Source organism: Leucopleurus acutus (assembly GCF_964270905.1).
Source record: "Leucopleurus acutus genome assembly, chromosome: X".
In the NCBI taxonomy this organism is placed as follows: Eukaryota; Metazoa; Chordata; class Mammalia; order Artiodactyla; family Delphinidae; genus Leucopleurus; species Leucopleurus acutus.
This window is the reverse complement of record NC_139148.1, coordinates 15004755-15016879: the sequence shown is the minus strand read 5'-3', so window position 1 is coordinate 15016879 and position 12125 is coordinate 15004755. Positions and strand designations below refer to the sequence as shown.

The following is a 12125-nucleotide window of genomic DNA, read 5'->3' as shown; positions in this document are numbered from 1 at the left end:
AAAAAACTGATCTGTTCATTTATAGTATTACCTTAGTGGGAGTGGTTTGTGCCCTGACAGGATTTATCTTTGTCTGTGGTGATTATCATTCTCCTTGGGCCTATGAATACCTAGATGGCTGGCGCATAACTCGGCAATGCCTCTTCGGTTACCTAACTGTGCCCCTAACTGTCCACAGAGACACCTCATTGGTCAACTCTCCTGAATTTGCACTGTCAAGTTAGAAAGAACCTACCAGGAGGCTTTCATGATTCAGGATTTGCTTTCTTTGGCAGGTGCCTACTGCCCTGGTTAGAAGTAAATGCAAAGGAGCCTATGATCAGGAACCTCTCCTTAACTCTTGAAGATACTGCAGAATCTGTTGATAAAGCAATAGCTGCTCAGTGAAACTCCTTAGACTCTCTGGCCCAAGTTGTTTTTGATCATTGGATAACCCTAGATTATCTTTTAGCTTTGCAAGGAGGTGTCTGCTGTGGCCAACACCACCTGTTGCACCTGGATTAACATTTCTGGGGAAGTTGAAACTCAGCTACATACGATCACTGAACAAGTCACTTAAAAAGGTGACTCCTTCAATAGGGTCTTTCTTTGACTTATTTGATTTTGATTGGTTTGGGTCCTGGGGACCACAGCTTCGAAGTACACTCCAAACACTGGGAATTATCCTGCTTATCATAATCATAGTAGTCTCCCTGCTACACTGTATTCTCTCAAAAGTTTTTTTTTAATAAGATTTAATTTTATTTATTTTTGACTATGTTGGGTCTTTGTTGCTGTGCACGGACTTTCTCTAGTTGTGGCGAGCAGAGGCTATTCTTCGTTGCGGTGCACAGGCTTCTCGTTGCAGTGGCTTCTCTTGTTGCAGAACACGGGCTCTAGCTCTAGAGCGCAGGCTCAGTAGTTGTGGCACATGGGCTTAGTTGCTCTGCGGCATGTGGGAACCTTCCCGGACCGGGGGTTGAACCCGTGTCCCCTGCATTGGCAGGCGGGTTCTTATCCACTGCGCCACCAGGGAAGTCCCCTCTCAAAAGCTTTAAATGCGTGATTGCAGCCACTCACCACCAAGCAAATGATCTCCCTAACACCGGAACATCAGAAAAGGAATAAAGAGAATGACCAACTTAAAAATTGTGAAACTGAAGTTGTGGCCTGTGTGTATCACAGAGATTAAGCAAATAACATTATGATCTGTGAATAGCACACAAAAGATCAACAAAAATCGTGAGAACTCAGAGCAGTAGCTGGGAATGGCACTAACATCTTACATTTTTATCATATCTTTCAGGCTGAGAGTCTGATGAAAAAGGGGGCATTGTTAAAAAAGAAACAACAGGCCCAAAATGGAGTTACTTGTGCTAAGCTCCATGTCATCAAACTGAGACTTAATACCTAACCTAATTGCAGTTTCAGCCTCTCCTAGGAATGTAATCTTATCCAGTGGGGAATTTCCTGGCCAGCACTAGTGAGGTAATCAACCTGATAGACCCCTGTCTTCCCCCAAAGGAAGATGAACTTGCCTGAAATATTCCATTCTTTTCATTTTTGACTTCCTTGTCCCACTCCCTTTCTGCCTTTAAAAACCTCTCCTTTTCTGCAGCTTTTTGGAGCTCCTTTCTATTTTTTAGATGGAATGCTGCCTGATTCATGAATCATTCAATAAAGTCAATTAGATCTTCAAATTTGCTATGTTGAATTTTATTTTTTAACAGATTGCTGCTTAGTATTTTTAAATTTTTAAGCAAAAATACAGAACAAATATTTTTTAGAAGAACAATGTCCATTAGAGAAAATTTCCATTTGTCATAGCTTAAAGAATCAAACTTCAAAACCAAAAATACTAGGTAGCCTTTGCAGCACTTAGAGAAAATGAATAAATGCATTTCTAAGTGGTCTCAAGGGAAAAAATAAAAGAAAATATAGTGTTCTCAACGTGGTCTACAAGAAAAAAAAGGCAACAGATTATTAATTCAAAACCCATCAGTATAAAATTTCAAGTGTAAAGTGAAGTTCAGAAGAAGGAAACTGCAATGTTTAATTTCTGGGTGTTGGATAAATTCCAATTTTACAAGTCAGGGCAGCATATCAAAAGGAGCATGAACTCTGGAAACTGTCAAAGCTGGTTCCAATTCAGGTTCAGCCATCAACTAGTACATGACTTTGGGTAGCTCTCTAAGTCTCGATTTCTTCACGTGGAAAAAGAAATTAATTAAAGCTTCCTCCAAGAGTTTTGGCAAGAAATAGAAATAATAAATGTAGTAGGCACTCAATAAATGATAGCTGTTATTACTCTCTTCCCTATTGCATATCACAAAAGAATCAAAAAATAACAACAATAATAATACAACAACAATGCTACTTCTCTACATGGAAGGGGGATAGCCCATAAGAAAGGGATAGTCTCAATTTTATATGCAGGCTACTCTTTCTCAAAAATGCCATGATACTCCAGAGGCAGAGAACTGTGCTGGGGCTGAATGACCAACGTAGGGAAAAACCCTTCACACTAGTCAGAAGTAAGCTCTAGGCCTGGCTCTGCCACTTACTAGCCATGTGTTCTTAAGCAAATCACTTTGCCTTTCAAAGCCTCAGTTTCCTTTTCTGCAATTTGAGAACAACCCTTCACAGGTTGTGAAGATCAAATGTATGTGAAAGGACTTGTCCAACTATAAAAGCACTATGCAAATAAAAGGTACTTTACATAAGTACATTTAATTAAAGCGAGTTTCCAAGAACAGCAACTTTGGAAGGCACGATAAAAGCATGTAATGATTGACGGCAAAAAACACTGTAGTCAGAACACTTTGGGTTCAAATCCCAACTCTGGCAATTGTTAGTTATATAACCTTGACAAGTGCTTACCTTACTGAGCACAAGCTTCTTCATCAGTACAAAAAGCAATAACACTTTACTCAGGTTTATTGTAAGGATTAAGTAAAATATATGTAGCACACTCTTTGGAATACACTTAGTAATAAGGAAATAATAACTATTATTTTCTATCAAGACCTTTCAAAACATTCACAGCCCTTGACACAGAAATTTCATGTCTAATCACTTGAATATGGTAATAATCCAAAATAAGGAAAAATATTTACATGAAGAAATTCTTCAATGTGTTGTTTATATTATATTAGTAAAAAAAAAAAGTCCAATATTAGAGGAATAATTAACTATATTATGGCCTATCCACTAATGAAACATTTAGTAATGGCTAAAATGATGTTTACAAAACATTTATAACAACTTGAGAAATGTTTACATAACAATGTCTTAGTGCTAAAAGCGAGGCTATAAAAAAATTATTATTTAGGGTGATCAAAAATATACACTAAAAAAATACATATATACTATACCAAAAAAAACTGGGTAGTAGACTAATGAGTAATTATTAATTATTTCCAACTGCTTTTCTATATCTTACAATATTCTGAATGAGAAAAACTTTTTATGGTAAATGTAAGTAAACACAGTATATCAGTTTTCAGCAGATTTATTATTATGAAATTATAATAAACATTGATATATTCAACAAGAGATAACGGAAGAATAAAAAGAATAAGGGAATACTCTGAACAAGTATGTGCTAATAAATGATTTAGATGAAATGAACCCATTCTTAAAAGGACACAAACTACTGAAAATGACTGAAGAATAGAAAATCTCAATAGACGTATAACAAGTAAAGAGTAGAATAAGTAATCAAAACACTACCCACAAAGAAAGGCCCATGCCCAGATGGCTTCACTGACAAATTCTACCAAACATTTAAAGAATTAATCCCAATTCTTCACAAACTTTTCTAAAGTATGGAAGAGATGGAATACTTTCCAACTCATTTTTTAAGGCTACTACTACCCTGATATCAAATCTAGACAAAGACATCACAGGAAAAGAAAAATAGAGACCAACATCTCTTTTGAATACAGATGTAAAAATCTGAAACAAAATACTACCAAACTGAATCCAGTAACATATAAAAAGGATTACATAGAGAGCTTCCAGGTTGGTGAACTCATGGTGGCTTGGAGAGGGCACAGAAGCTCGCACCCTTCCTGTAGCCTTGCCTAAGCATGTTTTCTCATAAACCGCTTCCCACCGGCCACAAAGCTCAGACCACCTGCCAGCACTGGGAGGAGGCTGGTGTCCATCCGCCGTGATGCCTCAATGTGCACCTTTGGCCACTTGCTCACTCGAAGACGTTCAAAGGTGCATGACTATGTGATCACCCAGCACAGGGATAAATGTCAATCACACCTCACTATGACCACTGAGGAATTCAAGGGAAAAGAAGCTCACAGAAACATCAGATAACCTTGGCCACAAGATCAACTCATGAAACGATACGAAGTTTTCCTGTGGTGTTCTCCTAAGATAATGGTAACAATGTTGTGTCAAGGATGAAAGAAGCTACACTCTATAATAAGAGCTCTATACATAACATATATGATCAGAATACAAAAGTGTCAAGGATATGCTATTTTCTGAAATCAGTTTCCATTTCTGATCATCTATCTGTTAACCTAAACTAGGAATCATCTAAGATAAAGTCTGTCCCTCACAACATTCAAAAGTCTAATGTAGGAGAGGAATCAGATGGCAGAATAGAAGGATATGGAGCTCACTTCCTCCCACAAACACATCAAAAATCCATCTTCCTGTGGAACAATTCTCAAAGAATACCTACTGAACGCTGGCAGAAGATATCAAGACACCCAAAATTACAAGAAAAGTCTCCACGTAACCAGGAAGACCCCTCAATGCTTTTATCTGGATTCATGTTTAAAATGGGAGAGATTTCGTCCTTCATATTCCCCTGTAAATTCTCAGCATGGAAAAGAGACTCCAGTGCCTGCTATGTTCTCAGTATTTCTGGCAGAATGAATGAATGAAACCATCATACATATTACTTCATGTTATATAAAACCACATTTATCGTTCAGAGCATTTGTGCTTTCTCAGTATTTTCATGCATCATCAATATAGGTGTATTATATTCAGGAATAAGTAAAACAGTGCTTGTTTAAAAAAATAGAGTTTAGGGACTTCCCTGGTGGTGCACTGGATAAGACTACGTGCTCCCGATGCAGGGGGCCCGGGTTCGATCCCTGGTCAGGGAACTAGATCACACATGCATGCCACAACTAAGAGTTTGAGTGCCACAACTAAGGAGCCAGTGAGCTGCAACTAAGGAGCCCATGTGCCGCAACTAAGGAGCCAGCAAGCCACAACTAAGGAGGCTGCCTGCCACAACTAAGGAGCCCACGTGCCACAACTAAGGAGCCCACCTGCCACAACTAAGACCCCGTGCAACCAAATAAATAAATATTTTTTTAAAAATAGAGTTTAGGGGATTAAGAGGTACAAATTATTATGTATAAAATAAGCTACAAGGGGCTTCCCTGGTGGCACAGTTGTTGGGAGTCTGCCTGTTGATGCAGGGGACATGGGTTCGTGCCCCGGTCCAGGAGGATCCCGCTTGCCGTGGAGCGGCTGGGCCCGTGGGCCATGGCCGCTGAGCCTGCGTGTCCGGAGCTTGTGCTCCGCGGCGGGAGAGGCCACAGCGGTGAGAGGCCCGCGTAACGCAAAAAAAAAAAAAGCTACAAGGATGTATTGTATAACATGGGGAATATAGCCCATATTTTATAATAACTATAAATGGAGTATAACCTTTAAAAATTGTGAATCACTATATTATTTACCTGAAACTTATATAATATTATACATCAACTATACTTCAACTAAAGAGAAAAAAATAGAGTTTATAAAGGTAATGCATGCAAGACCTCTTCAATAAAACCAGGTGGCAACTGCAAACAGAAAAAAAAAAAGGATTATATACCATGATCAAGTGGGATTTATGCCAGGAATACAGAGTTGGTTCAATATCTGAAATTCAATTAATGTACAGTACATCATAGAATAAAGAACAAAAACTACATGATCATCTCAATACATGCAGACAAGGCATTTGACAAAATTAAATACCACTTTTTAATTTAAAAAAAACAATCAATAAACTAGTATTAGGAATGAACTTCCTCAACCTGATAAAGAGCATCCACAAAAAAGTCACAGCTAATATCACACTTAAAGGTGAAAGACTGAATGCCTTCCCCCTAAGATTAAGAACAAGACAAGGAAGCCTACTCTTGCTTTTCTATTTAACAGTGACTGAGACTGTAGCCAGGATAGTCAGGCAATAAAGTGAAATCAAAGGCACAGAATAGAAAGGAGGAAGCAAAACTTCCTCTATTTGCAGATGACATGATTTATAAATAGAAAATCCTAAGGGATCCACTAAAAATCAATTAGAGCTAATAAATGAGTTTAGCAAAGTCTCAGGATACAAGATCAATCAATATACAAAAATCAATTGTTTTTCTGTACACTTGCAATGAACAACCCCAAAATGAAATTAAAATGACAATTCCATTTATAATAGCATCAAAAAGAATAAAACACTTGGGCTAGATTTAACAAAAGAAGAGTAAAACTTAAACTCTGAACACTACAAAACATCGCTGAAAGAAATTAAAGACCTCAATAAATGGAAAGCTATCCTGTGTTCATGAATCAGATGATTTAACTGTTAAGATGACAATACTTCCCAAACTGATCTACCGATTCAACGTAATCCACATCAACATTCCAGCTGGTTTCTTTTGAGAAATTGATCCTGAAATTCATATAGAAATGCAAGGGACCCAGAAAGCCAAAACAATCTTGAAAAAGAGAAACAAAGTTGAAGGATTCACACCTCCAATTTCAAAACTTTCTACAAAATCTACAGTAAGCAAGACAGTGTGGTACTGGCATAAGGATGGACATATAGATCAATGGAACAGAACTCAGAGTCCAGAAATAAACCCTGACATTTATGGTCAATTGATTTTTTAAAAATAAATTTATTTATTTATTTTTGGCTGGGTTGGGTCTCTGCTGCTGTGTGCGGGCTTTCTCTAGTTGCGGCAAGCGGGGTCTACTCTTCGTTGTGGTGCACAGGCTTCTCATTGCAGTGGCTTTTCCTGATGCACAGCACAGGCTCTAGGCACGTGGGCTTCAGTAATTATGGCTCGCGGGCTCTAGAGCACAGGCTCGGTAGTTGTGGCACACGGGCTTTGTTGCTCCGCAGCATGTGGGATCTTCCCGGACCAATGATTGAACCCGTGTCCCCTGCATTGGCAGGCAGATTCTTAACCACTGCGCCAGCAGGGAAGCCCTGGTCAATTGATTTTTGACAAGAGCGCCAAGATCATTCAATGGGGAAAGAATAGTCTTTTCAACAAATGGTGCTGGGACAACTAGATATTCACATGCAAAGGATAAATTTGTATCCCTACCTCATACCATATATGAAAATTAACTCAAAATTGATCAAGAACTAAATGTAAGACCTAAAAATACAAAATTCTTAGAAGAAAACATAAGCACAAATAATCTTGACTTTGGCCCCAAAGCACAAGCAACCAAAGAAAAAATAAATTGGACTTCATCAAAATTAAAATCTTTGTGCTTCAAAGAACATCATCAAGAAAATGAGAAGAAGGCTTCCCTGGTGGCGTGGTGGTTGGGAGTCTGCCTGCCGATGCAGGGGACACGGGTTCGTGCCCCGGTCCGGGAAGATCCCACGTGCTGCGGAGCAGCTGGGCCCATGAGCCATGGCCGCTGGGCCTGCGCGTCCGGAGCCTGTGCTCCGCAACGGGAGAGGCCACAACGGTGAGAGGCCCGCGTACCGCAAAAAAAAAAAAAAAAAAAAAAAAGAAGAAAAAGAAAATGAGAAGACAACCTACTGAATGGGAGAAAATATTTGCAAATCATACATTTGATAAGGAGCTTGTAACTAGAATATTTTAAAAACTCTTACAAAAAAATATAAAAATAAATAACTCAATTAAAAAATTAGCAAATGGGACTTCCCTGGTGGTGCAGTGGTTAAGAATCTGCCTGCCAATACAGGGGACATGGGTTCGAGCCCTGGCCCGGGAAGATCCCACATGCCGCGGAGCAACTTGTGGCCCGTGTGCCACAAGTACTGAGCCTGCACTCTAGAGCCCGCAAGCCACAACTACTGAGCCCATGTGCTGCAACTACTGAAGCCCGCACGCCTAGAGCTCATGCTCCGCCACAAGAGAAGCCACCACAATGAGAAGCCCCCACACCACAACAAAGAGTAGCCCCTGCTCGCCACAACTAGAGAAAGCCCGTGCACAGCAATGAAGACCCAACACAGCCAAAAAAAACACATCAAATGATCTGAATGGTATTTCCCCAAAGAAGATCTACAAATGTCTAATGAACACATGAAAAGATCCTCAACATCATTAGTCATTAGGGACATTCAAATAAAAACCCTAATGAGATACCACTCCATACCCACTAGGATGGGTATAATCAAAAGGACAGACAATAACAAGTGTTGCTGAGGATGTGGAGAAATAAGAACCCTCATACTTTCCTGGTGGGAGTATAAAATGGTGCAGCGACTTGGGAAAACAGTTTAGAAGTTTCTCAAAATGTTAAACATTGAGCTACCATATGACCCAGCAATTCTACTCATAAGTCTATAGCCAAGAGAACTGAAAACATGTTTTATATAATAACTTTTACGTGAATGTTCATAGTAGCATTGCTCATTATAGCGAAAAAATAGAAACAATCCAAATGCCCATCAACTGATGATTGGATGAATACAATGTAACATATTCATACAATGGAATATTATTCAGCATTAAAAAGGAATGAAGTTCTGATTCATGATACAACATGGATGAACTTTGAAATACAACACTGAATAAAAGAAGTCAGACACGAAAGACTCCATATTGTCTGATTACATTTATATGAAATGTCCAGAACAGCCCAAATATATAGAGACAAAAGGAGATTTGTGATTACCTAGGGCTGTGGAGGTATAGGGTAGGAGAGTAACTGCTAATGGTTTGGGGGGCGGGGGATGAAAATGTTCTAAAACTGACTGTGGTGATGATTGTACGGCTCTATGAATATACCAAAAATTCACTGAAGTTTACACTTTAAACTGGTGAATTGTGTAGTATGTGAATAATAAAGCTGCTATTATTAAAAAGTGATCCAGGAAAACAGTTTGGCATTTCCTCAAAAAGTTAACCACAAAACTACCATATGACCCTGAAATTCCTACTACTAGGTATATACCCCAAAGAATTGAAAACAGGACCTCAAATAAGTACACGTACACTCATGTGCATAGCAACACTATTCACAATAGCCAAAAAGGTGGAAAAAACCCAGATGTCCATCAAATGAATGGACTAAAAAATGAGATATATTCATACGATGAAATATTATCCAACCTTAAAAATGAATGAAGTACTGATACATGCTACAACACGGATGAACCTCAAAAACATTATGCTAAGTAAAAGAAGCCAGACAAAAGGGTCACATCGAGTATGATTCTATTTACATGACATGTCCAGAACAGGTAAATGCATAGAAAAAGAATACAGATGGGTGGTTGCCAGGTGCTGGGGGAAGAGGAAATAGGGAGAAACTGCTTAATAAATAAGGGACTTTACTTTGGAGTGATGGAAATGTTCAAGAACGAGATAGAAGTGGTGGTTACACAACTTTGTGTAAATGGCACTTAACTGTTCCTTTTAAGATGGTTAATTTTGGGCTTCCCTGGTGGCACAGTGGTTAAGGATCCGTTTGCCAATGCAGGACACAAGGGTTCAAGCCCTGGTCCGGGAAGATCCCACATGCCTTGGAGCAACTAAGCCCATGCGCCACAACTACTGAGCCTACGCTCTAGAGCCCGTGAGCCACAACTACTGAGCCCACGTGCCACAACTACTGAAGCTCGTGTGCCTAGAGCACATGCTCTGCAACAAGAGAAGCCACTGCAATAAGAAGACAGTGCACCACAACGAAGAGTAGCTCCCGCACGCCGCAACTAAAGAAAGACGGCGCAGCTACGAAGACCCAGCACAGCCAAAAATAAATAAATTTATTTTTAAAAAGATGGTTAATTTTGTGTTACATGAATTTCACCTCAATAAATTATTTAAAAGAAACAGCAACCCAAAAATTGAAGTTAATGTTCCCATTTGCATGCAACATTTTAAAAGCTGAAAAGTATTTCAAAAAGAGAGAATTTACGTTTACGTTTTTATGTTTTGTTTTGTTTTGTTTTGTGGTATGTGGGCCTCTCACTGTTGTGGCCTCTCCTGTTGCGGAGCACAGGCTCTGGACGCGCAGGCTCAACGGCCACGGCTCACGGGCCCAGCTGCTCCACGGCATGTGGGATCTTCCCGGACCGGCGCACGAACCCGTGTCCCCTGCATCGGCAGGCGGACTCTCAACCTCTGCGCCACCAGGGAAGCCCTACGTTTTTTTTAAACCTAAGAAATTTGGCTAAATTTTTAAAACTCTGGGTAATCTTAGATATAAAAAGAGAATAACTCTCTTTACTCTCATAATAAATTACTACCATGGAATTAGTTCAGTTAGAGCTTTTGAAAGATTTATTTCATGACATGCTTACAGATCTGAAAGAGTTAGTGCATCTCCTGTTGCCCCACTGTCAGAGATTAACTTGCTAACTCACTGGCACAAGTCAGCTGGGAGAGAGACCAACATGTGATTCCCAAAGGAAAACATTCCACACTAATTAGAATAGAATACTCTGTATCCTAAACTCCGCATCTTAAGCCTGAGTAAACTGCTAAAACCAAGATGTGGAACAGAAATTGGGAAAATTATCTATAACCTAGATAACAAAGGAATGGAGTTTAAGAGCAAGTTATTCACAGAAGCACCGCAGCTTGTTTGTTTCTGGTTTAATTTGCATGTGGAGACTATGTCCGTTAAACACTCAAGTGAGTTTCAAATAGATTCTAGTATCTATGAGAAAGAACATCAGTACAAAATAAACAAAGGAAATACTGAAGCCTCTAATTACATGGGGGTAGTGGGGGGCACATCATCTATTCAGAAACAACACACTTTTCAGGAAGCAGATAATCTAGCATTTCTCAAATTCTACGTAGAATATTCTAAAAACATGAAGCAAATCTCATGAAGTTCTGTATTGAATAGCTATAAAAAATCTGATCGAGTTATAAAATCTAATAAAAATTCAATGATGCTACCAAATGTCACATAGGTATGGATAGAGCTATTTATAAACGTACTGAATAAACAGATATAAATTTACAGAGAGGCTTTCTTGTTCCCTGCCACTGAGTTTTAAATTGAGATTTTATATTGGTACATTTTCAACTGAAATCAAATCAAACATAAAATATCTCTCAGATAATACTTTATGGCACATCATATATTCAAAGCTACATCTTCCTAAAGGTAGTTTCCAACGTTATCCCAATTTAACCTTCAGTTCAAGTGATGATGCCTCGTGCAAAATCACTCTGGGCAGCTTGAGAACTGTGTGCGTAAATGAGAAAGGGGCAGAGGGTGAACCCAGCTCACTCTCCCCTTTTGATCCAGGAAGACAGGCGCACTCCTAGCACTCACCTTTCTCAGATTTCTTGTCTTTCATTGAAGATGACGTGCCACAGCCCATGTCTTGTAAATCATGAATCAACTTCTCACTCTAAAACAGGGTGAAAAGTGCTTCCCTTTACTCTGCGAGGAGCCCCTCCTGACTGATCCACTTCGGTCACAGATCCTGATGAGGAGGACACACGAGGGAGGAAGGAAAGCGGCCGTTAACAAGGTGTCTAAGGGCTGCTCAGCAGGATTCATTTTACGCTTCTTCTCAACTGCTGTTCATCATATGATATGGAAAGTGATCAGACATAGTCTAATCCTGGTTTATTTTCCAAAACACAGAAGCAGCAACAGAGCAGCTGTACATTGCTTTTCTGCAACACATAAATTACATTTTCCCCGTGTCTAGGTCAGATCAATACTCTATAAAATAAAGCATTAAAATGAAAAGAAAAATGGAAATGTAAGATCATACAATTTTCTAATTGAAATATAGGGAATGGGATATGAAAGGATCTGACATAATTTAACTGTTTTGCTTTTAAGCTCAAAATAGTTAAATCTATCTGGGCTTTTAAAAACACAAATTGGAGAATGGCTATGAGACAACAACAACATATTTATACAACTATGCC

The 12125-nt window shown here is 39.1% G+C and overlaps 1 protein-coding gene across 1 annotated transcript in view; it reads right to left on the bottom strand.

Annotated features, from left to right (window-relative positions):
* PPEF1 (protein phosphatase with EF-hand domain 1) overlaps window positions 1-11563 on the bottom strand; it is a gene marked incomplete at both ends in the record, with an annotated part of 123834 nt that extends 112271 nt beyond the window's left edge. The window contains one exon of the mRNA XM_082864221.1: window positions 11515-11563. Coding sequence (XP_082720347.1) covers window positions 11515-11563 — 49 coding nt within the window. The remainder of the gene's footprint in view (window positions 1-11514) is intronic.
* Window positions 11564-12125: the final 562 nt, after the last annotated feature.